Genomic DNA, 27,681 nt, shown 5'->3' with positions numbered 1-27,681 from the left:
CACTGTTCAATCACCAGGTCTGGGTACCACCAATAAACAAAGATTTATTTGGAAATTTCCAAACCTGCCAGAAGTGGCGTTTGCCAAGCCCTCGGCCCACCCTCCTTACCAGGCTCCAAAGAGCAACAACAGTCCTCCCCATCTCCCACTGCCCTCCACCGAGCACACACACACCCACGCCTCGGGCCATGCCAGAGAATTAGGGTGCCCTCTCCCTAGGAGGCATTACCCTCTGGGCCCAAGAGCCGGGGTGGCAGCCCTCTGGCATCGCAGGAGATGATGGCGGCCAGAGCCGCTTGCATAGATTGAGAAAAGAAAATAAGGAGGGACCCCCAAGTAGGGCTCCCTGAAAACCCCCAACACACCCCCATAAAAAAGTGGCTCCCGCATAGAAAATCCTGCTCCACAAATAGTGCAAATAACCCGAAGGAAAGGAAATTACCAGCAGCAAGGCTGGGCTGGTAGGAATGGCAAAGAACTTTGGTTTGGAAAGGCTGGGAAGAAAGGGAGCAGTGCCCCTCTTCCTCGCCCCGCTCCCTGGAGCCAGCATGGACACTTGCCCCAAGGGGGTCTGTAAACAAGCAAAGCCAGGGGCCTTTGGTTCCAAAAGGTCTTGGTTACAATGTCAAAGCAGAGCCTCCAGGTCCTTCTCAGGCCTGCCTGCAGGGGGCATAGGAGGCCTCTCTCGTGAACCCAGTTAAAGCCAATGTGTAAGTAAAAGGCTTTGGAGGACCAAGCAACTAGGAATCCTATCACTACACTTAAGAAACTAAAGCCAGGGAGCCGAGGATGACTGGACATGCCCCTCACCCCCTCATTATCCTACGTGTCTGCGCCCCAGAGGGTGGTCCCCTTCCAGGCTGAGGGTGTGGCTCCAGGCTGGGAAGAAAAGAAGGGATCCCTGAGCAGTTAGGTCAGGCGGATTCCCAGCACCTGTTCCAGTTCCTGCCTTCGCTGCTGCACCTGGAGGAGGGACAGACCGGCGGCTCAGGCCCGGCTGCCCACGCTGCCCTCCGGTGTGCCCTCCAGGCCAGCCGGGGCAGAGCCGCCTCACCTTGGCAAAGATGTGCCTCCCCACTGCTTCCTGGGCCCAGGGCTGGTGGTAGAAAGCTGCTCGTCTCTCCTCCTCCGGGTTCCCAATCACATCAGTGATGATCTGTAGAGCGCCAGGAGGAGAGCTGAACACAATTCCCACCCCTGAGCCAGAAGAAGGGTGCTGGGGACAGAACCCCCAGAGCTTAACATGGGATCACCCTCAGGAAAAAGGGGCACACCTTGAGGTCCCGGCGCTGGGAACGGAGCCACTCCTGGATGAAGTCCTGGGGGTCAGTGCTAAAACTGAGCATGAAATCCCTCTGGGTCTTCAGCTGGTTAATGGACTCAATAGTCTCGTGGATCTGGGCAAAGGGGTATGTATCAGACTGACTCCCACCCCGACAAGATCTGCTTCCAGCCCCAACCCCAAAGGACTCAGGTCTCATCCCCAGATGCTATATAAATGGAAATGCCCGACACCTGCCACGCTCACTGGGGCCCATAGGAGGTTGGGGCCCACCTTGACATCAAGGGAGGCGATCTCCTGCTGATTGGTGGTAGAGGCCAGAAAATTGCTCATCTGGGCCTTGAGCGGGTCATCCACCTCCACATCAATGTCATAACAGGCTGTCTTCTTCTGGTCGTTAGGGTCCACGCTACACGGCACACGGGAGAGGGAGCTAACTTCCCTCGCACCCACCCGGGGCCAAACCACACACCCAGGGAGCAAGAAACCAAACGTGCTGCTTTGCTTTGGCTTTAATTCAAGCCAAAGGTAGACTGCCCTGAGAGCAGCCTTGCTCCCCCTTCCCGTTTACCTGATGACATGGTTGATGACAATGGGGTCTGGATGCTGCAGCAGCCCCGCCAGCTTCATGGGAATCTCAGAGAAACGTAGTCGGCCGCAGCTGAAGATCTGGGGAGGGCGCCAGAGGGTGGGTGACGCCCTAGCGGGCACATGGGGCAGTGGCCTGTCCCGGGGCGGTGTGGCGCGGCAGCAAGGCGGGGGCCGGGGGGGAGGGGGCGGTGTCCCCGCTAACCTGGCGGAAGTAGCGGTTGCAGTTGATGTACTCGCGCTCGTGGCCGTCCTGCAGCTGGTTGTGTTTGATGTAGAGCCACAGGGCCTGCATGATGGCAGCCCTCGTCTGCGTGTGCACCCCCAGCAGCCTCGCCAGGCGGGGGTCCAGCTTGTACTGCGGGGGCTGGCATGGACAGACGGGAGTCAGAGGAGGGAAAAAAAAAACCAAAGCAGACTAGGGCAGGGACAGGAAGGGTTTACGATAGGCACCTGCCCCCAGCCCCAGACGAGAGTACCCACGACCCCAGACGTGGCCTCAGGGCACTTGTCACCTGATGATCCAGCATGAGCAGGAGGGTGCACTTGACGTTCAGGTCTCCGGGCCGTTTCACCTGGAAGCCGTCTGTCTCCTGGGTGGTGGGCATCCGGTGCCACTGGCAGGAGGAAGGGGAGTCAAGCTCATCACCAAAGGCGTGGGCAACATACGCACCCGGCCCTGCGAGGGGACTGAGGCCATTTCTCTGCCCGCCTGGTGCGGCACCCTGTGCTCCCGAGCCCCAGGCCCGCTCTCACCTCCACCAGGTGGTTGTCAGGCCCGTACAGTTCCTTGTCCAGCTCGATGACGAGGCTCTTAAAGAAGGAAGAAAACTTCCGCTTCTGTTTACTAGGCTGGAGATGTAAAGGGGGTGAGACGGGGTGCTGCTGAAGGTTCAAGTCTAAGCCACATACTAAGCCCCGAACAGAGGAATACTGTTTCAGTCCTAAAGCTCAGGGTACTGAGGATTCTCAGGCCCCGAAAGAAGCGGGGAAAAGTGAGACCTGAGGCACGGAAAGGGGCCTGAGGCAGCCCCGCTGTCAGCCAGTAAAGGACCGGAACTAGCAAGGGCACCCCTTCCTCAGGACACTCTATTGCCATCTGCAGGGAAACCACTGTAACAACCATGCAAACCTCCCACCTCTGGACTGGGTGCTGTGCCCTCTCCCTCCGGCAGGGTGACCCCGGAAGTGCCCAAGTGTCTGGCCCAAGTCTGAAACCCAGACACACCACCACCCCTCCAGACACCTCCTTCCCCAACTCACATCGTCCAGCAGTTTTCCCTCTACTCGGAGTTCCCAGGAAGCCACCTTGTCCCCTGCAGGGGTTCCTCCGGGGGTCCCTGTGGTTCCTGCAGTGTCACCTTCTGCCTTGCTGGGACTGAATGTATTGGAAATATAGATCCGCAGCTTTCGTTTTTGCTAAAGAAAGACAACAGGTTAACTAGACAGTGACCAGCTGCTACCCAATCCTCCCATCTGAACTCATTTCACACCCATCCAGAGGGCTGCAGGTCAGGCCCCTAGTGAGGCCCTGGGAATTGGGTGAGGATATCTCATCCCTCACCTTCAAGGGACTCACAGCTTTATGGGGAAACAGATGCAGTACCAACAGGTCCAATACAGGGGAATCGGTGGTGGTATGACAGATACACAGAGGGTGCTATCAGAAGTCGCTGGCTCATAGTTTAAATGAAACTCAAACACTCATCATGGCCACAGAACATCATCTCCTGGAAAGCCTCCACCATTCAAGGAACTGTTCTCTAGATAAAATTTCTCTAGGGACAGGGAAGAAGACAGGAACTATCCTTATCTACCCTCCAGCTTTGCCTTTCAAACTTCTGACCATGATGTACAATATTAATGCTTTAAATTATAATCCAGGATCTGCACATATATGCAAATATATAAAACAAAAATGTCATAATTCCTTTGCTACTGCGAAGAATTATCATTTCTACAACCCTAATGTTCCATTGAAAACAGGCTGGCCTCACCACATTAAAGCAAATTCATGCTAAATGGGCTGTATCCTATAGTGTAAAACATCCTGCTCTAGCCCATTAGAGACCCCCACTTGGCCCCTGGAAAACAAGGCCAGGGAGAGGCAGAGAAGCTTGGCGAAGCCCAGGAGCGGCTGGGGCTGCACACACCGTCAGAGGCTTTTTGATGGCCTCCTGGATCTCCATCCGCTTTCGAGCAATGGTCTGGTCCAGCTTCCGTTCAAAAGCCAAGAGGTCCATGTACGCCTGAGACTCTGGAACAAGCTCCCGAATCTGGAGGTGTGGAGGGAGCAAGGATACATCAGTTCATTTCAGCTGCAGCTCTGGCTCCTTCCTCACTTCCTCCCTCGCCCCAAGGTGAGGGGAGACTGAGTCTACCCTCAGCCAACCAGCCCTTGGGTGGGCCTCGTAGGCCCTCTCCCAACATACTCACTCGCTGAGGTAGAACTTTATCTGCCATCTTCCTCCTCTTTAACCTAAGAGGACAGAAACCCAATGAAGAGGTCCATGGTCCAAAGGACCTCCCCGCCTCCCCACCGCTCCAGTCCCCAGGACCTTCCCAAGACAACCAGGAGTCTTCCTCAGTCATCGCAGCCCTTAGGACATGCAGAAACCCTGTTACTGCCAGAGCTACACTAGACGGGGAAGAAGAAACAGGATGATCTTACCCCCGGCGCTGGGCAGGCATCGGGGGCTGGGCCTGAGGCACAAGCAGGCGTTTTCGGAATGGGTCCATCATGGTGGGTGGCATACCAGGTCGAAGTGGAGCAGCTGTGCCAAAGGGGGAGCCGGCAGGGGGTCCCACCTGCAAGCCAGCCATGGGCATCCGGCTCCCTGGGGACATGCCAGGCCGCTGGGGGAAGTGAGCCAATGGGGGTGCATAGGTCAGGGGTGGGGCCCAACGGTGCCCGTAACCCATTCCTTCCATCCCTCTCCTCAGCAGGGTCCAGTCCTGAGCAGCACACGGCGGGGCCGCCGAGCCCGGGCAGGAGTGCCAGGAACAAAGGGGAGCAGGCGCCTGAGAGCAGGAGTGTAAACCACACCTGCCCCACCCCCTTCAACCGCCCTGGCAGCCGTGCCAGCGAATGAGGCCCGCAGAGCCCAGGGGGTGGGAGGAGAACCCTGCCTGAAGGGAGAAGAAGGGCCTGGGGGAGTTTTTCAGGGCCCATCGCCACTTGCAACCACCTTCTGGCCCCAGCAACACTCTGCCCAGCTCCCTGGACCAGCTGGCCTCAAGGCTCTCAGATGGTCCCACCGAGCACTCCATCCTCTCCTCCCCCAGCTTGAGGCAGAAGCCGGGGGCCATGTTGTAGCCAGGCGGTGGGCTGTGGCTGTGATGCGAGCAGGATGACAGGGCACAGCCCCAGTGCCCGTCCCCGTCACCAGCCTGGTGGTGAGACTGAGCAGGGAATGGCAGTCCAACAGGCTGGCAGGCCCATCGGCAGCAGCACCCCAGGTAAGCAAGCTGCAACAGGATGGCTTGGAGCCTGTCCCGACGGGTGGGGGCAGCCTCAGGCAGAGTACACAGGCCATCTGGTCGCCATATGGCCCCTAATCTACTCACCATCCAGAACTGGACCCTTCTCTCACCTCCCTGCTGCCCAGCCCCCAACCTCTAGGCCTGAAGACTCCAAGGGGAAGCTGTGGCTCCCCAGTGGTCTGCAGAAGGGAGAGCAGCTGGCATCTGGCCTCTGCCTGTGGTCCACACGCCACCTGGTGGCTGGGGCTGCTTGGCAATGCCAAGCTGGAGAATGGAGATAAGATTAGCCTGGGATGCGAGGATCAAAGTCTTAGGATCAGCAGAGGAAGCTGGGTGGGAGGTGGCTTCTTTCAAGGCCTGCAGAAGGGATTTCCCACTGAGGTCCGGCTCCCCAACATTACTGTGGAACCCACTGGGGAGGAGCCCCCACCCCCTTCCTCGTGGCTGCTGCTGCCTGCAAGGCCTGTTTGGCAGCTCTGCCTCGCACACACTGTCCCTGGCAGCTTCTCAGGGCTGGCCCCAGGGCCCAGATTATGCAACCAGCACAACCAGCCAACCAAGCCAGGCTGGGTGGGGATTCACACCAAATCAAAGGACCCCCGCCCCCCCCTACCCCCTTCCCCGCCAGCATCACAGAGATGAGATTCCTGCTCCAACTCTTCATCCAGCACTCATCCCACGTTCTCACCAAGGACGGTCAGATTCTTGACCAGAGGCAAACACAGAGAAAAACATAAGAAACACGACCCAAAGACAGGGGGAGGGGAAAAGGAGTGGGGTGGGAAGGAAGCGTTTGGGAGGATGGGGTTCAGTGTGGGGGGCTCTGTCATGGACCTCTGGAGTCCTGCCACAAGTCTCCTCATCAGGAGGAGGCTCCTCTGAGCTGCTGAGAGGCAAAGACAGCCTGCTTCTCTGCCTTAATGAGCCATAGCTACATAGCTAGAGATGCTAGGAAAAAAAAACTCAGGGTGGCCACAGCTGAGAGCCCGGCCCCCTCGCACCCTAGACTCCAGTGTTTCCCACCAGCGCCTGAGCTGAGGGGGTGGAACGACTGAGGCAGGGAACCTGCAGAGTGGGAGGTCCCGAGCACCACGCAGCCCGCCTAGGCAGGTGCTCCCGGAACAGGAAGTCCCAAAACCAGGCGGCACAGGCCTGGCCTAGAGGAGGCCTGCGAGGCCCCCCAGCTCGCCCAGGGCCCCATGCTTCTCCCGAGGGGGTAAAGGGCCCCTGGAAAGGCGGCTTACAGTTCCTGCAGTCCCAGCTCAGCCTGGCCAAGCTCCACACCTGGGCTCTGAAGCACCAGTAATTCCTCCTCTTCTAAAAAAACAACCCAAGACTTAAAAAAAAAAAAAAAAAGACCAGAGCCCTGATCTCTTAGGCTCCCTGACCCCTTTCCTGCAGCAGGGCTAGGGAGGCCTGGCTCCACGCCCTGAGCCTCAGATGTGAGCAGTAACCTCCTCTCCCTCAGCCTAGCACAGCCCATGTCCTCATCCGGACTCTGGCTCCACGGCCCACGACAGCAGGGGTGGGAAGCCAGGCTGATGCTGCCGCCTCCAGTCTGGCCCCTGGTGCCTCTGAAGGCTGGGCCTAAGGACCAAGAAGAGAACCTACCTCTGCAGACATACAAAATACCTTCAACTCTCTGGCGTGAACCCAGCAATCTGTGTTCTTTGCGGGGGGCGGGGGAGGGGGTGTAGTGGTTTTTTTTTTTTTTTTTTATTATGTTTTTGTTAAGCTCCTTAGTAGACTGTGACCCACAGCTTGAAACACTCTGTAAGCAGGTGGGGTCATCACTTTCCTTCCATCAGTAAGCTCCCCTATTTGCCCCACGTGGGCTTGAGAGCCTCGCTCCTCCAGCTCACCTCACATGCCCCAGCAGAGACACACCCTCTGCTCCTCAGATCTCAAGTCCCTTCTCCCAGAAGTCACATAACTGGACTTGGAAAGAGGCCACACAGGATCCTCCTTGAAGTCAGCAGACGTGAACTGGGCCCTCCCTCCCCCGACATCTATCTTTACTTCTGCACCCCTCCCCCCACACATACACACATGCCCCTTCCCTGGAGGAGGAGGAGGCCATGAGAAGCTGCAGGGGAAGCCCAGGGAGGCAGAGGCTCCGTGCCTTCCTCAAGGTCCCCTCTCCTGGAAGCCTGGGGTACCCAGCCAGTTCGCTCAGCCTTGCCACCGGTCCAAGGCCACTCCCTCCAAATCATTCTGGAATCCGTCCTCTCAGGGATTTCCCCAGGCTTAGGAAATTAGAAAGGCTCCTATCTGGTCCTTGGAGCCTTCCCCGGGGCCAACAGCCCCCAGGGAGGCTCCTCAGCTAACTCACCTAAGAGCTGGAATGACAGACACAGGGATCCCCTCAGTGACACCCTGGGCCCATGAATCCCCTGGAGTGAGAGCAAGATGGGAAAGATGAATCCCAGCTGGAGTCTTGGGGACCAGGTCTGTCTCTGTCAATAGCCAGATCCTTGGTTCAGAGAGAAGAGGGAACATGAAGAGCAAGAAGGAAAAATCACCATCCCAGTGAAGCATCTCTTCACAAAGTGGGGACCCAGGGCTCCTACTCTATGAGGATCCACTTAGGGGACCTCTACCTGGGGGCGAGAGGGAGAGGAGACATGAGAATCTCCCAGCTGCCCTGAGAGATTAGCAAAACGTCAGTGTCAAGTGCTAGGGCACACAGATTGGGATATGTCATTGTTTAGAACCTAAAGGCTAATTAAAAGTGGAGAGGAGGGTGGGGCGAAAAAGGATGAGGGCAATTCCCAAGCATTCTGGGGCAACCAGAAACAATGAACTTGGGGACTGATAAGCCCACCCCCAGTGTCAGGCTGAGTTCCTCACACACTGACCCCGCAGTCTCTCGATGGCCTTTGAAGCTGCAACCCGAGAAGTCCTCTGCAAAGCCAGACCCAGAAGGGGTCAGACAGAACCCTTTGAAGCAACTCTCTGCAGGCTCCTCCAGTCCCAGACCAGCAGTACTCAGTGGTGCCTCTCTGTTCCTCCAGACTAATCAACTCCTGGACACTATGACATCAGGCAGAAAGCCAGAAAGTCTGTCCAGAATGGGCTAGGCTTTCCTCCTTCCTCAGGCCTGTCCACGACCCTCTCTGATCTAACCTAGAGGCATCCCTGTGTGAAGGTGCCAGGGCCTGGCCCAGGAGTAGATTCCCCTTGCACGGAGTGCAATCCCCATGCTCTGCTTTCTGTGCCCCTGGGAAGCCAGGCCCTTCTTCCTCCTCCTTAGCAGCTGGGAGCCATCTCAGACACGCTAAAACTCTGCCAGTTCCCAACTAGGGGGAGAAAAAAAAAACCCAGAGCAGACTTGGAGTAGGACCAAGACCAATGCAGGGTAACCCTGCTTTCTCAATGAGGGCTCTTTCCCAAAACTTTCTCATCACTTCCCAGGACCCTTTACCCGAGAATCTATACTAGATTTCTCATTCTCACTAGCTTCGACTACGCCTCCCATCTCTCACTCAGAATCCCTGTTCCAAGGAAGACCCCCGAGACGCTCCCAAATGCTTCAAACCCTCCACCCGAGTCGTTCTTACCTTCTCCCTCAAATCCTCCACCACCACCTGGCCGAGCTCGAGGGTCCCCAGCCTTGCCCCCCACCGTGCCCCGTGAAATCCGCATGCAGAGCCTCTGTGCCCCCTATTCAGGAGGCTGCCCCAGGGCCCTCACTCGAGGCCCCCTGACCCGGGAGTGCTCGCGGCGCCACCCGCCCATCCGCCCTCCTCACCTGGTACTGCGCCGCCGGGCCCGCGGGGCCCATGGGGCGGAAGGCAGCGGCCCCGGGGGCCCCCACGCCTCCAGCCGGCCCGGGCCCCCTAAGCGCCGGTCCGGGCAGCATGCCGGGTCCCGCCGGCGGAGGCGGCGCTCCCAGGGCCGCGGCAACCGCGCCGCCGCCAGGGCTCAGCGGGGGCAGCGGGAACCCGCCCGCGCCACGGCCCGACATCGCTCCGTCCCGTCCGGCGGTGTCTCGGTCCGGACTCCGGGCTCCGCGCTGAGTTCGCTCCGCGCTGAGTTCGCTCCGCACTCCGTGCTCCGGGACTTTCCGATCTAAATTCCGGGTTCTAGGGCTTGTTGATCCGGATTCCGGGCTTTCCTAATCCAAGTTCGCGAGTTCTTCAGAAACCCACTTTGGGGCAGGGCCGATCTTGATTCCGGTCCTGCCTGGAAAATTCCGGATCCGGGATCTGCTACGGGCCCGCTGCCTCCCCGGGCCTCCGAGGTTTGGCCGCCAGCTTCCAGTTACCCAGAGGCGGTAACTAACTCCCTGCCCCGCCTAACCCACCCCAGCACTAAGCCCCGCCTATACCTAGTCGCCCAATGCGAGGATGTCTCCTCAAATCCCGCCCCTCGTGAGACCCGCCCCCAACAGGCACCGCCCCTAACCGCCGGGACCCGAAGCCCCGCCCACATCCCTTGGGTCGGCCCTCCACCGGAGGGGCGGGAGCGGAAGCTGCACACGGAAATGCGGTGGGGAGGGGGGTCAGAGGTCGAAGGTCAGGAGGTAAGAGTACGGTGTAAGAGTAGTTGCTGATTTCTCATCGGTGCCGCCGAATCCCCGAGGTACCGGGTCACGCTCCCTGAAAAAGTTTTGTCCTCGTTTCTACGTTTTTAGGATTAAAGACAACGAGCTGCTCTCTGCGGCAGGGCAGCTGCCAACTTGACTTTAAAAGCCAGAGCTGCCAACGGACTTGGCTGCTCCGGACCCTATCCACTGTGTGAAGGGTTGAATTGGCCAAGCGCCGAGCTCTTATCGCATATTTTGAATGTGCCTCTGCCTCCCATTAAGGAAGCCTAGTAATAACTTTAATCCACAAGAGATGTTTCTAGGCAAAGGAATTTTGCATTCCGAGAAGCCTCCTCGAGTTAGATAAGGTCTGTCTCCAAGATTTATAGCGACTTTCAAAACTTCAATACCTTTTCAGAAATCAGCCCTATGTCAGAGGTACTCAAAAGTGCTTCAGCCTTGCCAGGTGTTCTGTGACTTTCCATGTTACAGACCAGTGCTCCTCAAACTCTAAGGAGCATAAGAAACACCTGGGCTTTTGTTTAAAATGCAGACTATGATTCTGTAAGCTTGGGTTCTAGGCTAGGGATCAAGATTCTGCATTCCTAACAGGCTCTCAAGCAATGCTGTACACGAAGATAGAATTTTTTCATATAAATTCTCTGTTTTATGTTTTCATCCCCAACCAAGTCTTGCACCAAAGCACCCCAGATCCTGTTCATAGTGCAACCCTTTTTTATTCTGCCCATCTCTACTTCCTGGTAGCTTTATCCTTCAGTGATCGACCCTGCTGTTGCTGCTGCTGCTCTCCTGTCTTCTCAGAGATCCCTCTCCTCTTTCTCCCTAAAAGTGGGTTACCTGCGAGTCAGAACAAACCACTGGAATTGTTCCACCAGGGCCCCTCCCCACCACTGCAGAGTGGGTAAAGAATTCTTGACAATGCAGTTGATGTCCATTTCAGCCCTTTCAAGCTGCTAGAGCAACAGCAGTTCCAGAGGAAGTAGTAGGGGTGAATCCGCTGGGGAGCTATTCCAAACTATCCTTGCCAAGCCGCCCCCCTACACATACACACACACAACCACTGCATCCCTGTGCTGTATTCAGAAAAAGACCTCCCAAATAATTCTGGTACAACCCTCTGTGTATGTGTAAACAAGTGAATGATCTTCAAGTGCAATGAGATAAAATGATAATGTCAGCAATGAGTTAATTGCTATGAAAAAAATATCCTCAAGGTTTTAGGGGGAAAACAGATATCTAAAACATGGTAGAAATTGAGAAAGATTTCCTAGACAGTAGGCAAAGAACAGCTAACATTTATTAAGCATTTACTACACATTACCTCATTTAATCCCTACAATGTATATAATGTAAATACTACTTTTACCTTTGTTTTAGAAATCAAGGCAGAGAGATTCAGATACTTGCCTGTTCTTCCTGTGATGGTGCTGAGATTCAAATCTGGTTCTAATCTGGCCTGAGAATCCACAATCCAGGCACTTACCCACTGTATATGACTTCTTGTTGGTAGTTGTTATTGTTCCATTACCTCTGGTCTGTTATTACCTGCAGAGGAACAGTGCTCCCACATTCGTGTCTGCCATCACCTTCACTAGTGGGTTTTAAACCCACTGGGGTCCTTTGGGTTTCTCAGCGCTCTTGTGGAGAGCTGAAAGTGAGGTTGAGAGGGCTGAGCTAGGAGTTCCTCCCTTGCTCCACCTCCATATCCCTGCTGTAACCAAGGAGCTCTACTTTTATTGCTTTTTTTTATGTTGAGTGACCTTGACAAGATATCTTTGGCAGAAAAGGTTGCTAAAATGTTAAAAGCCAATGGCGTACAGAAGAGTCTATAAACATGGCACAATCGACTCTTTATTCTCTGTCCTCCTCCTATCTCTATAGCTTTATTCCCCAATATCCCATGAATTCTACCATCAAACCACACTGAACCTGCCCTTCCCTGAACATGCCTTTAATGCTGTGGTTCTTCTATGACGTCACTAAAATGTAAGCTCATTTAAGGTGGGGACTTTTTCACTGCTGTGTCCCCACTGCCTGGAACTATACCTAGCATAGAGTAAAGTAATCAATACATATTTATTAAGTGAGTAAGTGTTTTTCCCCAGTTCCCTGCTATGCAAGAGTCTGTTTATTCTTCAAGACCAACTCAAATGTCACTGCCTCTGGAAGTCTCTGTCATTTCCAATCCCCACCCACCAACACTCTGAATCTAAGAGTACTCATCCTATTGTACTGTGACTTTTGTTTGGGGCTGTCTCCATCCACACACTCCTGCAGTGTGAACTCCAGGAGCCTGCAGAAACAATGCCTGCTCAGGAAATAACTCTGATAAAAGTTACCTCTGCTTCCCCATCCCAGAACTCTGTTTCAAGTTGTTTCCAATCAGGAGGTAATCCATCAGGACAGAAGGTTCAGTAAAACCAGCTTAACCATAACAGTTCTGAAGGCAGGAGGAGAAGCGGATGACAGAGGATGAGATAGTTGGATGGCATCACCGATTCAGTGGACATGAGTTTGAGAAAGTTCCAGGAGATGGTGAAGGAAAGGTAAGCCTGGCATGCTCCAGTTCATGGGGTCACAAAGGTTGGACAAGACTGAGTGACTGAACAACAACCATAACAGTTAACTTTGACTCAAATCTTTCTTGAGCTTTACAGTCTCACTCCCGTGAACATAGTGTATTGACTTGTGACCCTCCACCTGAATTCCTGGATTTTTCTTGGTTTACTCCCTACTCAGATCTTATCCTTACCTTGACTCTGATGGGTCGCCAGGGTTGATTCACTTCATACTAACTCCTGATGTTTAACCCTTAATCTATAAGCTCTTCCGATTCTGGTTAAGGCTATATTGATCCTAACTAGCTATTTAGCCTCTATTAACAAGTTGCCCTGAGTCAGGTATTGCCAGTCCCAGGAATAAAAAGCAGGTAAGAGAGAAAGAGGGGGTCTCCCAGGTGGCTCAGTGCTAAAGAATCTGCCAGCAATGCAGGAGACGCGGTTCAATCCCTGGATTGGGAAGATCTCCAAGGAAATGGCAACCTACTCCAGTATTCTTACCTGGAGAATCCCATGGACAGAGAAGCCTGGTGGGCTACAGTCCATTGGGTCACAAAAGAGTCGGACATGACTTAGCAACTAGTCAACACCAAAAGGGGGAGAGAGAGTCTTGAGGGATCAGGGAGGCAGCAGATTTGGAGAACATAAAAATCAAGTAAAAAAGTAGTCAAATGAGAGACACAGGTACAGGAAAGGATAGCTCTCTAGCTGGGGTTTCTTCTGCTTTTGTCAGGTTCAGACCTGCTGCTTCTATAACCCAGTCACGTGACCATGAACCACCTGAACCAAAGCAATTCTACATCTGAAGGAATGACTTCTCCACTTCCCTAGGAAAGCACCATTCATAAAAAGGAAGGGTGGGCTGGAGTGAGCTCACTTGCCAAAATTCAATTCACTAAGTGATCATTTTATAAAATTATCAGAACTTTAAAAACAGCTATATTTACATGACACAGCTATTTTTATTACATGGGATTATATAAACAGCCTTAAACATGTTGAAGCTTAAAATTTTAATTGAAGAAATTAAAGTTAAGGATGATATGCTGCTGAGGAACTGGAAAAAGCATAGTAAAAATATAACCATATGACAATATAGACAATGACATTCAAAAGTACCTGAAAAAAATAAGCTGAAAAAAATTCTGCCAACTATAAGTGCTGAAACTTTTATTTCTCACAAGCAGTGATTAGGATGTTGACTTGGTAGCACTTTGCAGAAAGAGTTAACATAAATGAGCAAAACTATTCAAAGCCACAAAAGAGAAATGAGGGTGGCTTGAAGAGGTTACTGTGATAGAGCTTATGAACTAGCCTTACATTTGATATTCATTAACCAGGAAAATAAATTTGTAAAGGACCAAAAACAAAAAACAGTGAACATGCTAAAAATTAGGTAAAGCAACAGAAGCATCACATCAGAAATACATTTTGCTAGAAATAACATACTAAAGTAATGTGTTATAAAACTGAAACATTCTCACATGAAACTGAAATTTGTTTACTAATACTGAAAAAAAATAAGAGTTTTAATGTAGAATATTAAGTATTTCTATGTGCTAAGTCGCTTCAGTTGTATCCAACTCTTTGTGACCCTATAGACTATAACCAGCCAGGCTCTTCTATCCATGGGATTCTCCAGGCAAGAATACTGGAGTGGGTTGCCATGCCCTCTTCCAGGGGATCCTCCTGACCCAGGGATCAAACCCAAGTCTCTTATGTCTCATGCATTGGCAGGTGGGTTCTTTACCACTAGCACCACCTTGGAAGCCCCAAATATTTCTATAATGACTTTTTAAGAAGTTTTGTTGAATTATGATTGACAATCAACTTCACATATTTAAATTGCAGCTTGATAAATTTTGATATATACTCTATTTTCATAAACTCTTTAAAAATACTTATTTTTTTTAAAAAATTTACTTATTTATTTAGTTGCACCGGGTGTTAATTGCGGCACAGGGGATCTTCGGTCTTTGTTGCCTCATGCAAACTCTTTAGTTGTGGCATGTGAACTCTTAGTTGCAGCACGCGGGATCTAATCCCCAACCAGGGATTGAACCCAGGGCCCCTGCATCAGGAACACAGAGTCTTAGCCACTGGACTACCAAGAAAGTCCCTATTTTCATAAACTCTTTAAGTTACTCTATAACTTCAGACAAACGAAATATTTCTTAAAATATTCCCATGAAAACAAAATAGAAACCTATCAATTAAAACTTCTCAGAAATCTCCAAATGCTTTAAAAACTGCTGCTGCTAAGTCACTTCAGTCGTGTCCGACTCTGTGCGACCCCATAGATGGCAGCCCACCAGGCTCCCCCGTCCCTGGGATTCTCCAGGCAAGAACACTGGAATGGGTTGCCATTTCCTTCTCCAATGCATGAAAGTGAAAAGTGAAAGTGAAGTCGCTCAGTCGTGTCCGACGCTCAGCGACCCCATGGACTGCAGCCTTCCAGGCTCCTCTATCCACGGGATTTTCCAGGCAAGAGTACTGGAGTGGGGTGCCATTGCCTTCTCCAAAAACTAGCCCATACAATAGTAATTGTTGGGAACTTTATGAAGAGGTAAAAGAAATACTTTTTTGAAAAACAGTGTTAGGGGTCATCCCCGTTTTGGCCTTTTGAGTCATCTGGGGTTAGGATAAGTTGAAAGTATGTGTCTGACAAGCACAAATCTTCCACTCTCTCCTACTGATAGAGGACACCAAGGGTGGGGATGATGCACCAAGCTTGTTGCCTAAAAGAGGGTGTTGGTGATATCTTTTCTAGACAGATCCAGATTCTCATCCTCGCCCCTACCTTTGGCAACAATGGATAAAGAAGCAGAGGGAAAACGGAAAGCAGTCCAAGAGGCTGGCATCATAAAACTGGAAGTCTTCTTAAGGAGTTACATCACACCTCCCCACAAAGAAAATTAAGGTATGAAATCACCACTCTTCACAGACTCCTAGCTCACTCGATTACTAAATATTTAGTGCATGCTATGTGCAATCACTGTTCTGAGTGCTAAGGTGACAGCAATAAATAAGATAGATGAAAATCATGCCCTCGTGTTTTGACACAAGATTCTAGAGAGAGGAATTCCTTGGTGGTACAGTGGATAAGAATTCACTTGCCAATGCAGGGGACACGGGTTTGATCCTTGCTCGGGTAAGATCCCACAAAGATTCCACATGCCATGGAGCAACGAAGCCCATGTGCCACAACTACTGAGCCTTCTCTCTAGAGCCCTCAAGTCACAACTACTGAGCCCATGCACCACAACTAATGAAGCCGGTGTGCCTGAGAGCCCATGCTCTGAAACGAGAAGCCCACGCGCAAGGAAGAGTAGCCCCCGCTCATTGCAACTGGAGAAAGCCCTGGTGCAGCAATAAAGACAGAGCACAAACAAATAAAAAATAAATTATAAAAAAAGAGTCTAGAGAGAAAATAATAAACAGGTAAACAAACAGATATATATGGTGGTGTACTAGTGAATGTCTACCAACCATTTCTCAGAAAAATACAATCAAACCCTAATTTGTAACCTCTAACAATTTCAGTGATATATATGTATATATACATATATGTATATATACATATATGAATGATATATATGTCGGAGAAGGCAATGGCAACCCACTCCAGTACTCTTGCCTGGAAAATCCCATGGACGGAGGAGCCTGGTAGGCTGCAGTCCATGGGGTCACTAAGAGTCAGGCACGACTAAGCGACTTCACTTTCACTTTTCACTTTCATGCATTGGAGAAGGAAATGGCAACCCACTCCAGTGTTCTTGCCTGGAGAATCCCAGGGACGGTGGAGCCTGGTGGGCTGCCGTCTATGGGGTCGCACAGAGTCGGACACGACTGAAGCGACTTAGCAGCAGCAGCAGCAGCATGATATATATGTATATATACATATACTTCCATTAAAATAAACCATAATGGAAAAGAATATGAAAAAGAATATACATAGTTTATTCTATATACATGAATATGAATATATCCAGAAACTAACACATTATAACTCAACTATACTTCAATTAAAAAGTTTTTGGTTTTCAGGTAACCAGCCAACATCACTAAATGCAGACTTGGGAAGAGAACAGCTCACCCATTTAAGTTGGTCGCTGGATATTTAGCTCAAAGTCAGGTAGTGGTTAAGTGCTATAAAGAAAAATAAAGCTCGGCAGTTTGAGTAATCAGGAAAAGCCATTCTGAGATTGGAAAAGGAAAAAACTGATGACCATTTATTGCACACCTATGTTTAGTGTCAAAAACAATGGTAGGCACTTTCATATAAACAAACTAAACGCCACTCCTGTTGGCAGAGGAGGACACTGTAAGTTACCTACATTTCCCATAGTCCTAAAGCTAGTAAGATATTCATGGACAAAATTGTTTAACCTCAAAGCTTCTCTTCTATCCAACATTCTCCCTGACACTGTGAGTAGGGAAAGAGAGGAGGTAGTGGTACTAGGTAGTACTAGGGTACTAGAGAAGTAAGCGCTCCAAAAAAACCTTCCAAATCTTCAAATTTCACTCCATCAAGAAACTCAGCCCACGGCTTAGGATCAGACCAGTGGTTACAGGAGAGCCAGAGCCGCAAAAGGATGCCGAAGCAAATGGCCTAATTTCGGCTCAGAGAAAGGGTTTTGAGACACGACCCTCCGGAGACGTTCCACGTGGAAGTTGACAAAAGGGTGTCAGGGTGGACAGAGGCAACAAAGTAAGATTTATAAGCTCACCCCAGTTTTTATGGCTTAGTGATAGGACCTGACTGGGGCAGGGTGGGGAGCAAGGGCGCACGCACATTGGGTAGGAAGTGAAGCCTGAACCAATATTTCTCTCAAGCGTGTTACTTCTATGTGGGGAGTGGGCTACAGAAACGGGAGCAGGTACTGGCAGGGCATCCCTTTCCCAGTCTACCCAGGAAGAACCGGGAAGAGTCCCAGCTGGGCTTCGTGCGAGTCACTAACTTAGACACAACGCCAAGCCCGCGCTGAGGACCAAGGCAGGAACAAAGCTGCGCGCGCAGCCCACTCCCGCGCGGGAGTCCACCTGTTCAGGCCGCACCACCCCTCGAACAGGCAGGGGTGCCTACAATCCCTTGTTTTCCTTATTGGGCCATTACTTGCTACAGCGACCGTTTACCTTTTGTTTTCACGTTGTTTTATGCAGTAAGCATTACCTTGAGTCAAATATGTGCTCTCTGCCAAGCAGGATACAGGCAACCCTACTCTCATCTTCTCCGTAACCCCCTCCGGTCGTCGTAGCTTCCTGCCTCAGCCAACCCTCGCTAAGCTTTTGCGCAAACGTCATGGGTTTCTAGACAGAATAGGCAAATCCTTCGGCTAGGAGCGTCGTCTTGCGCCCCCGCCCGGCAGTGCCTACCAAACGGTCTGAGCGCGTGGCCGGCTCTTGAAGGCGTAGCGGGCGAAGCCGCGGAGCGGACAGAGGAGCGGCTGGAGCAGCGAGGAGCGGCCCTCAGTGAGATTTTAGGTCTTGTTTTCTTCGTTTAGATTCCTGCCGGGGTCTCCTCCCGGCTTTCCTGTCAAATTTGTGGGGGTCTGACCTCTTGGCGGGTTTTGCCTCCTCACACTTGGGAATCGTTGAGGAGCGTTCACTGAGTGTATTTCCCACATAGTTAAATTTTTTAAATACTATATGCTTTTAAAGGCCTTCAGGGCCTGTGGGGCAGTGCACACGCTTCTCAGGAAACTCCATCTGAGGCAGAACTGACCTTTATACTCTCTTATATGAACGATGGGCACAGCCCCTCACTCACATATTTGTCAATATATATTTAGTTCATTCGTTCATTTTATAGTTGTTGAACGTCTGTAACTGTTCTGGGTGGTTGGGATCCATCAGTGAAAAAGGCCTTGCCCTCAGAGGGCCCTTACAGTCCAGGCCGGAAGTAGACCGGACTTCCAGGCCTAACGGATCAGGAGGAGGGTGTTAGAAGGTGGTGCCGCTGAGGGAGAAGATAGCAGCCGAATCGTCCGACGGTGTGCTGGGATACGGCCTTGGAAGCTCGGGCTTGTGGGTCTTGTTGCAAAGATACATTGAGCTGGGTGAAGCAGTGTTCAGGGAAGAAGAAGTGAATTCCAGGCAGAGGCAAGAGAGAGTGATCAAAGAGTAGGATGTGACTCAATCTGTATAAGAAACTGCAAATACCCCTGGGATGTAAATGGATAGTGAGCATCCCAAACTTGGGCGGGAAGTCCCAGTTCAGCTACACAGCCAAAGTCATCCAACATCCCTGTAACCCTGCACTGAAAGGGCGGAGTTCTAACCTCTGGACCGGGGAAGTCCCGCCCACCATTCTCCTTGCAGCCTTTTAGTGGCTGGAGTACCTGTGTACTCCCTCCCAATAGCGCTCAGCAGAGTATATTGTTATTTGTATTTACATTTGTCTTTCCCACTAACTCCCAGGAATTCTTATGTAATAGGATAAATCTTGGTAACTTCAACATCTTACTACAAGCCTGGCTCAATAATTGTGTGCAGAAAGAATGTATGAATATAAATATAAGTAGCCCCAATTGGGGATTTTGTACTTTTTTCACAGAGCTGTTATTACTCAAAACTCTTGTTTTGAGATTTCCTTCACAGTCTGATGTTACTTTATTATCTCTTCCATGATAGGAGATCCTCCTTTGAAAGAGACGTTAAGTCACTCAAAGTTAAGTTTGGGGAATAAGATGAGTGAATAATATCACTTTTGCACAAAGAATAATAGAATAGCTTAATAAAGAGACTGATTTTTCTTATGTAGCTTAAAATCTAGTTCTAGATCACTTTCCAAAAATTTTTTAAATAATGGTGTCATTACTGGATTAAATTTATAGCCTGCAGAAGTGATTGTTTTGGATGTTAGTGTTTACTCAGGAGGGTAGATTTTGATAAGCCTATTGTTTTATGTGTGAATAAAAGAGACCGAAAAAACCCTCTTTCAGACCAACATACAGGTAATGGTAGTCTTGTACAAAACCTAATGTATGAAAAAATGCAGAATTACAGGGCTGTCATTTGTTTATGGAATACACATGATGTGCTAGAAACTGTGCTAGGTGCTGCAGAAGCAAGGTAATAAAATGATCTTTTGTTCTTAAGGAATTCCAGTCCCATGGATGGAGGAGCCTGGTGGGCTGCAGTCCGTCCGGTCACTACAAGTCGGACACGACTGAGCGACTTCACTTTCACTTTTCACTTTCACACAATGGAGAAGGCAATGGCAACCCACTCCAGTGTTCTTGCCTGGAGAATCCCAGGGACGGCAGAGCCTGGTGGGCTGCCGTCTATGGGGTCGCGCGGAGTCGGACAGGACTGAGGCGACTTAGCAGCAGCAGCAGCAGTACAGTTACGATTACATCATTAAAATAACCCACTGAGGTGAATTACATTTTAAGGTAGATAGCTTCAGAAATCACTTTTGGAATCAAGTGTACAGATAATGTGTAAAGGGATTATGAAGAAAATAGCATTAGTCAAGAAATTCCTTTCTTAAAAGAAATTAGCTTGAATTGGATTTTGAAAGAAACTGTTGGTATAGATTGACAGAGAGAAGAAGTGGACTTTTAAGACTTGACTCAGCCAAAGTGTAATCCAAGTGTTGCTTGGTGAGCCTGGAGGCAGATCAGAAAGATGGATTATTTTGAGGGATATTTCATGAAGCCTGATGAAACATTTCTCCCATAAGAGAACAAGGGTCTAGTGAACATGTTTTCTTGATTCAGGGTCACTTTCCACTGGACAGTGCCAGATAAACACTGCCAAATTTCATCTCTCTAAACCTCATTTTTCATATTTCCATGCTGACAGCCGTTTTCTATTGACTCAAATAGAACCAAACATGTAAACAGATAAGTGCAGCACAAACTGATACAGGAGTCTCACTTAACCTAATACCCCTTCATTATTTCCCATATTTTCCTGTTGTCTTTTTGCTGTGCACATAAACCAAACTGAAATGGATAGATGAAAGAATTTCTTTTCTTTTTTTTTTTTTAATTTTATTTTATTTTTAAACTTTACATAACTGTATTAGATTTGCCAAATATCAAAATTAATCCGCCACAGGTATACATGTGTTCCCCATCCTGAACCCTCCTCCCTCCTCCCTCCCCATTCCATCCCTCTGGGTCGTCCCAGTGCACCAGCCCCAAGCATCCAGTATCGTGCATCGAACCTGGACTGGCAACTCATTTCATACATGATATTTTACATGTTTCAATGCCATTCTCCCCAATCTTCCCACCCTCTCCCTCTCCCACAGAGTCCATAAGACTGTTCTAATACAGCCACAGCACTGGTACTCTTGCTGCAGTTTCTCCAGACCCTGTAGGTTGTCAGGAAAGGAGGTAACTTTTAACAGTATCAAAGAAAGAATTTCCTACTTCCTTTTCCTCTTTATTTGGTCACTTTCTCCAGCATTGCTGCTTTCCTTCTTCCTCTCCAGCTTTTGGCCCTTCTCATCAGGATGGAAATGCTACTGTTTGGTGTCTGGGCCCTGCTGGCCTTGATCCCTGACCCAGGTGAGGCTCTTTGGGAAGGTTTCTTTAGCTTCTATGGGCATGATTTTTAGCAACACCATAGTTTCCATAGGAGAAATTGATTTCCATGGAGAAATCAATCCCCAGAAGATGACAAGGCGGGGAATGGTGGTAGAGTCAGGATTCTAACTTGTCCTTTTAGGGCCCTTTTCTTGTCCTGTCCCCTGTTCCTGTTTATTCAGAGTGGGTTTCCTATTCTCTAACCTGTACGTAGGTAGACTAGGCTCTGTATTCTCTTTAAGTCTTGTGGTCCTCACCAGAGACTTTGGCATGTCTGGTTGACCTTTTCAGGAGCCGCAGAAGAGCGATTTGAGGTTTCTGTTTGGCCAGATCAGGCCCTTGTAAAGTATGGACAGTCCCTTACGGTCAACTGCAGCACTACCTGTCCAGACCCAGGACCCGGTGGAATTGAAACCTTATTAAAGAAAACCCAGGTGGGCAAAGGGCCTCAGTGGAAGGAGTTTCTGCTGGAAGATGTCACACAGAATTCCATCCTGCAATGCTTCTTCTCTTGTGCAGGGATTCAAAAGGACATAAACCTTGGCATCACTGTGTACCGTGAGTGGACCCGAGGACTGGGGAGGAAGGGAAGCATGGGGGAACATGACTACTATGCCTTACATAGGGAATAGTTAGAGAATTTCTTTTAGGAGAGAGAATTGGGGCCTTTACTAAAGATTTTTGTCATACTGTAGGGATTCTCTAGCCAATTGTTTCTGTTTCCCTTTGGTGTAGGCTTTTAAATTAGGAGCAGACCACAGAGTGCATCCTGGCATCTGGGCTTGAGAATATGTTCAGATACAGGAGGCATATGCTAATGATGCTAATCTGTAAATTACAAAAAAAAAAGGTGTAAAATTAGTGTTGAATTGTCACAAATTCTTAGAATAAATAGGGATTAGAGAAAAGAGGGTCTTTATAGGCTGTGGTAGTTGGAGAAGTCTCCACAGAAAAGGAGGCTCTTAAACTTCACCCCTGTGTATGATTAGGATTTGAAGTGATGGGAATGGGTAAGGAGAATCTTTCAGGTGAGCAAATAGCATCGGCAAAGATGTAGCCATGAGTGTGGCCTCTGGGGTTGGAGCTTGGTTAGCTATGGTTTTCATGTGATGCTCAGGAGCTTCTCAGATGCTGCTCACACCTCAGAAGCACTTCTGGTATCTGGTAAAAGAGAGAAGCTCTCCAGAATGGCAGCAAAGGGGCCCCTCCAAAGCAAAGGGGCTCTCCAAAATGGCAAAGCAAGGGGCCTCTCAGCAGTCACATGTCTTGGCTCTGACTTTAGCCCCCTTCGATGGGAAGAAGAAGCCTGACTCATCTCATCCAGGGCAGAGAGCTGATGCTGTTCGTCAGATGGTTTAAGAGTAGCAGTTCTACCTTCTATCACAGGCTTCCTGTCCTCTTACTTTCTCTCTGGAGAGGTAAGTATCCTTCTCTCATCAAACCTATCTCTTGGTCTTAAAGAGCCACCAGAGCAGGTGATCGTGGAGCTGCAGCCTGCGTGGGTGGCCGTGGATGAAGCTTTCACGGTGACATGTCATGTGCCCAGTGTCACACCCCTGGAGAACCTCATCCTCACCCTTCTCCAGGATGACCAAGAACTACAGCGGAAGAATTTTAGGAGCTTAGCTATGGCTTCCCAGAGAGCTGAGGTCACCATCAATGTCAAAGCCCAACGGGAGGATGACAGGTGCAATTTCTCCTGCCATGCAGAACTGGACCTGAATTCACATGGTGGGGGGCTCTTTCACAGCAACTCAGCCCTCCAGGTACTCCGAATCTTTGGTGAGTCAGAGCCCAGGTGTGGAGGGAATCCTGGGGCTCATTTTCCTCATCTTACCTTGGCCTTTAGGACTTATTTCCCATAGGATTTAGGATACGGGTGGAAGAGTAATTGAGCTCCTTTACTTGAGTTTTAAACTCACTGTGGGGAACAGAGAGCTTTTAGCCGCACTCCCTACATTGTGGGGTCCTATACAATTTATCATGGCCTTTCTCCTTTCTTCCCTTCTCCTCATTTCTTGGCAGAATTTTCTCAGAGCCCCCAAATCCGGGTCTCTTCACTTCTGGAGGTTGGGATGGCAGAAACGGTGAGCTGCGAGGTGGCTAGGGTGTTCCCAGCCGAAGAGGTAATGATCCACATGTTCCTTGGAGACCAGGAGCTTAGCCCCTTTCTCTTCTGGGAGGGAGACACAATATGGGCCAATGCCACCGTTCGGGCCATGGAGATTGGTGATCAGGAGCTGTCTTGCCTTACATCTCTGGGTCCAGTGGAACAGAAAACAAGCCAGCCAGTGTATGTCTATAGTAAGTGACCTGCCTCTTCCCTTCCCTTGAAGGTTCTCTGCCATTGAAAACTTCCATAGTAAAGGCTTGGTTATTCAGCTGCAGGTGTCCCCATGAACCTTTGCTTGGTATACTCCAAAGTGAACATGGTCTTCATCTTTCTCAGATAAGTGCAGGGATGCATTGAGGCAGCACTTCTATCCAGACTTCACCCTGTTTCTTTAGACCATCCTACTGACAGAGTGATTGTGGACGCTTGAACTTATTCCTAGGTACAGTGATTTGAGGTGAGAAAGAAATCCGTAAGATGAAAAGACATCTTGTTCTCCTTGCCACAGAGGCACAGCCAAATAGGCTCATGTGGCATTTGTTACAGAGAAGCTCTCAAATTTCCAAAACCATCTCATTGCTCCTGCCAGTCAGCATAGAAGCAGTAATGGTATCCAAAGCCTTTCCCTTCTTGTCTGCCTACCCGATGGGTACCACCAGCTGCTGAGTACAGAAGTTGCTGCCAGTTTTGAGAAATATGTTTGATTCTCTTTTTCCTTTCCTTACAGGCTTCCCTCCACCAGTCCTGGAGATAGAAGAAATGTACCCATTGGCAGGGACAGAAATTAACGTGACCTGCTCGGGGCATATTTTAACATCCCCGAGCCCTACTCTGCGGCTTCAGGGAGCCCCACATCTTCCTGCGCCTGGGGAGCCTGCCTGGCTTTCACTTAATGCCAGTGAGGAAGATGATGGCCGGAATTTATCCTGTGAGGCCTCCTTGGAGGTTCAGGGTCAGCAGTTGAGCAAAACCACTGTGATCCAACTCCATGTCTTGTGTGAGTAGAAGCCTGATCTTTCTTGTCAAAACATGGATTGTTAGTCTCACATTTCCAGAGATCTTAGCCAATAGCTGCATTGTTAGAGTTGCCACATTTTTCTCATTAAAAAAGAAAATCAAAGGAAAAAATAAAACGTAAAGCACTGCAAGCTTACCTTACCCATGGGAAAATGAGTAGGGAGAAACCTGGGGGAAACTGAAACAAAAGAGAAAGTGATCAGGCTGAGGGCCAAAGGCTGAGAACATAGGGAGTAAAAACAGCTGGAGCCTATGCTGAGGAGGGTAATTTCTTCATGAAAACTTGTATTTTGAAAAGTAGAAAAATCCTTGTCTCTGGGTTCACCTCTACCTATGATATCCCTCACAGAGAAGCAAAGATGAGGAGCAGGGACCCCAGACCACCACTGAACAAGCTCATTTAGTATTAACCCATTAAAATGCCCTGTTGCATCTCAGATTCATCCAAGGAGGAAAAAGTATAGTTCAAAGCAGGGAACTGATGGTCCTCCCCTTGGGAAAGGAAGCTGTTGGGTGGAGGGGACACATCATTTGTGTTAGGGGACGGAGAGGGAGCTAATGCATGGCGGTCATGAGGAAATGTGGCACACTGAACTGACTCCTCTGGGGACTCTCTTTCCAGACAAGCCACGATTTGAGGAATCTGGTTGCCCTGGCAACCAGACCTGGCTGGAAGGGATGGAGCAGATGCTTGCCTGTGTCCCAAAGGGAAACCCGACACCGGTCTTGATATGTACCTGGAATGGAACAGTCTTTGACCTTGAAGTGCCACAGAAGGCGACGCAGAACCACTCTAGAACCTACTGCTGCACAGCCACCAACCAGCTGGGCTCTGTCAGCAAAGATGTTGCGGTCCTTGTTGAAGGTGACTGTGGCTCCCCTGCTGCCAGGCCCAGGGTGGAAATCCCTCAGGGGGTTGGGATTCTTAGGAGACAAGAAAGAGCTCAGTGGCTGGGGAGGGTGAGGCCGACACTTAAGCCTGGTGGGCTGAGGCAGGGTGATTCTCCTGCCTGCTAACCCTCCCAGTTCTCTTGTCTTCTGTTCTTCGGCAGGACTGGATGAAGGAGTCAGTTCTACCGTCTTGGTGATTATTATTGTCGCCCTTGGAGTGGGTGTGATCACCGTAGCACTGTATCTAAACTATCGGCCCTGCAAAGTGGAGAGGAGGAAATTGCCCTATAGGCAGAAGGAGAAGAACAAAGAAGAGGAAAGCCAGTTTGCTGTTCAACAAGCAGAAAAGCACAATGAACATAATTGTTAATTAGAAAGTTACTTGGTTGAAGGCAACCTCTACCACTGGGGTTTCCTAAGAGAGGGAAGGAGGGGGTGGAAGAGAAAGGGAGACGTTATCTTCTGTTCTGTGATCCCAAAAAGCAATATTTCTGGTCCTCATCCTGAGGATCCAATCCAGCCACAAGCCCAACTCCTGTAAGAATCCAGTCCCACTTTTCAACTAGTGAGTGGGCCTTTTGCTCCTTGTGTGTTCATCAGTCCACTCTCAGATTCAGAAAAGAAGTGCCTTGTCATCCCCATTCCCACTGCCCTTTGCTCCCAAACATCAGATGGAAGAGATAGCCAGAAATATCTCTGAAATACAGTGCATTTCTCATGGTTTCCTCATGACTAAATGGGAACCAATTTCTTAGTCTAGGGACCAGAGTTTGAAGGTAGTCAGTACCTAGCAAAGGGCTAGGAATCAAAAGCCAGTTCCCGCCTATATATTACACATTCTGGGCTCCCCTAATGGGGAATTCAGGAATACTGGCTCCAGAGCTGAGCTTGGTAACATCATTAAGGCTCAGTGGCTAATTAGGCTTCAATTCCCTAACCACCTGCTGTGTGCCCTAGAAGAGTATACAGATCATAAGAAATTCCACATTGGGTCAGACAAGCAGCTTTCCTAGCCCAGTGTTCTGTCCTTGAAGTGGAAGATAAGAGTTCTTCCTTGAAATTGGGCTCTAAACATCTCTGAATTACTCTTTAGAAATCAGTTATAGAGTAAATCATCTGAGTTAATATTAAACATATTTTTTTTTACCTGTACAAGCTCTTAGGGTAGAATCCCAATGTTTATTCTACTTTTCCGTATATAAGTATATATTTTTATATGTCTGCAAACTTTCCTTTAAGCTTCAGGAGAACTCCTCATATGACTGTTCACCATATGATAGAGCTTGCTTTTCTGTTCATTGGAAAGATTATATTCAACCCTTAGAGAAGATATAAATATTTCTAAAACCAGTCTTTTCTCCCAAATCAGTTATATATGGGTCACTGAAGTGTTGGATATGATAAAAATAAAAGTGATTTTACATTATCTGAAAGTAGTTTTCTTCTGTGTGTGAAAGTTTTTATTAAGTCACATAGTTGCATTTTGAGTAAAATTTCTAAGAAAAGAATGTTCATAGCCAGCCCAGGGCAGGTGGTGCAGTAGTTCAGGAAGTAGCATTTTTGGCTTGCCTTCAAAACTAAAGTTCAGACTTCCAGATAGAGGGCAACAGCCTTCCCCAAATTGAAAACACCACCTAGAAAATACAGCAACAGGCATCAAAGTAAAAATAGTTTCATTCTTCCCAGACCTTCCCTGAGTCTGAGTTGTGGATTAGGTATAAAATAATCCTTTGGTTTTTATACACACAAAGCAGTGGGGATATACTAGTGAACAAAGCCCTGTCCCTGCCACTGGAAGCTAGAGCTTGTCAACAGCAAAGCACAGTCCTGGGAATGGGGCTGCACAGACCCTTGGGAGAACACCCAACTCAGGGTCAAGGAAGGCTTCCGGGGGGAGCTGGGAAATACCTTGTTTGAATTTGTACAACAGCAACCCTCCAAATGACCTCCGCTTCCATTTTTCTAATTAGGCACTGCTCTCTCATCGTGTGAGTAATAGCAATTATCCACTTTTCTGAATTGAGCACTTGGGGAAGTAAGAAAACAGATTCGAGAAAGGAGTACAGAGTTACATCATCCAGGAATCTTTACCCACTTCAGTGTCTTGGCATCAGCTGCATCAGGTCTGTAGCTGTCATGTGCGAACCCCACCTCATGAGCCCAGAGCTCCATGGAACAGTGAATCCTAAACAGGAGGGAGGAAGGGGTCTTCCCGGCTCTTTGGTCCACCTTAGAGAGCCTGGAGGCTTAGCCTGCTCCTGCCTTTGCTTCTCACTGCCACGTGGTGTCACTGTTGACAGCGTCCTTCCCAGCCCATACAGATCCAGATTCCCGGTGGGCTGCCGCTGATCCTTCAGGGAGGATGATCTACTGTTCAGGTCCAGCTTAGGGGACACCTTGCGTGGGGTTCTTAGAGCAGGGTACTTTGGATGGCTTGTTCCCTAAGTCTCCTCAGATTTGGGTAGGCTCTTCCCCTTGCAGATTTGGAACTTCTATTTCCTTTCTCTCTCCAGAGGAGGTGGTCCCTCTTAGTCAATTCTTAAAGCACAAAGGATCTTCTTATGTTTCTTTTCCGGAACAATTGAGCTGGTCTCTGCTCACCCTACTAAGGGCAGTGTCTCCAGGAGACCCCACTCCCTGAAAGCTTTTGATCATACTAC

General features: G+C 49.5%; 2 protein-coding genes across 9 annotated transcripts; one reads left to right on the top strand and one right to left on the bottom strand.

The window, feature by feature from the left end:
* Positions 1-24: 24 nt before the first annotated feature.
* Positions 25-9,601, bottom strand: SMARCD2 (SWI/SNF related, matrix associated, actin dependent regulator of chromatin, subfamily d, member 2). Of its 2 annotated transcripts, none has more exons than XM_006041628.4 (13): positions 9,105-9,601; positions 4,542-4,726; positions 4,307-4,349; positions 4,024-4,146; positions 3,134-3,289; positions 2,627-2,722; positions 2,386-2,487; positions 2,076-2,237; positions 1,854-1,951; positions 1,556-1,691; positions 1,275-1,397; positions 1,055-1,156; positions 25-963 (listed from the first exon to the last, which is right to left on the bottom strand). In XM_006041628.4, exons 1-13 carry the CDS (start codon positions 9,318-9,320, stop codon positions 910-912), a joined length of 1,596 nt encoding a protein of 531 aa, XP_006041690.1. In that variant the 5' UTR covers positions 9,321-9,601; the 3' UTR covers positions 25-909. The 2 variants fall into 2 exon arrangements, with proteins under 2 accessions (XP_006041690.1, XP_044794706.1); XM_044938771.2 differs by lacking the exon at positions 9,105-9,601 and adding an exon at positions 8,914-9,047.
* LOC102408561 (intercellular adhesion molecule 5) lies at positions 4,738-26,449 on the top strand. Of its 7 annotated transcripts, XM_025279851.3 has the most exons (10): positions 4,738-5,329; positions 12,261-12,448; positions 15,231-15,380; positions 20,907-20,982; positions 21,292-21,558; positions 22,462-22,782; positions 23,026-23,304; positions 23,841-24,110; positions 24,753-24,995; positions 25,183-26,449. In XM_025279851.3, the coding sequence occupies exons 4-10, from the start codon at positions 20,928-20,930 to the stop codon at positions 25,389-25,391; spliced, it is 1,644 nt and encodes a 547-aa protein (XP_025135636.3). In that variant the 5' UTR covers positions 4,738-5,329; positions 12,261-12,448; positions 15,231-15,380; positions 20,907-20,927; the 3' UTR covers positions 25,392-26,449. The 7 variants fall into 7 exon arrangements, with proteins under 7 accessions (XP_025135636.3, XP_006041691.3, XP_044794703.2 ...); XM_006041629.4 differs by lacking the exon at positions 12,261-12,448; XM_044938768.2 differs by lacking the exon at positions 12,261-12,448 and having other exon boundaries at positions 20,879-20,982.
* Positions 26,450-27,681: the final 1,232 nt, after the last annotated feature.

The sequence above is a fragment of the Bubalus bubalis genome, chromosome 3 (assembly GCF_019923935.1).
Source record: "Bubalus bubalis isolate 160015118507 breed Murrah chromosome 3, NDDB_SH_1, whole genome shotgun sequence".
In the NCBI taxonomy this organism is placed as follows: Eukaryota; Metazoa; Chordata; class Mammalia; order Artiodactyla; family Bovidae; genus Bubalus; species Bubalus bubalis.
Note: the sequence above shows the minus strand (reverse complement) of the source record. Positions and strands in the feature narration are given on the sequence as shown.

Bases quoted from the DNA above. Each gene is read 5' to 3' on its own strand.
- SMARCD2 (XM_006041628.4), bottom strand. From the start codon at position 9,320: ATGTCGGGCCGTGGCGCGGGCGGGTTCCCGCTGCCCCCGCTGAGCCCT. The intron at 4,350-4,541 runs GTAAGATCATCC...CTGTCCTCTTAG, and splicing joins ATGCCTGCCCAGCGCCGGGG to GTTAAAGAGGAGGAAGATGG. The intron at 964-1,054 runs GTGAGGCGGCTC...TCCCTCCTCCAG, and splicing joins GGAGGCACATCTTTGCCAAG to GTGCAGCAGCGAAGGCAGGA.
- LOC102408561 (XM_006041629.4), top strand. From the start codon at position 20,928: ATGGAAATGCTACTGTTTGGTGTCTGGGCCCTGCTGGCCTTGATCCCT. The intron at 20,983-21,291 runs GTGAGGCTCTTT...TGACCTTTTCAG, and splicing joins GGCCTTGATCCCTGACCCAG to GAGCCGCAGAAGAGCGATTT. The intron at 23,305-23,840 runs GTAAGTGACCTG...CTTTCCTTACAG, and splicing joins CCAGCCAGTGTATGTCTATA to GCTTCCCTCCACCAGTCCTG.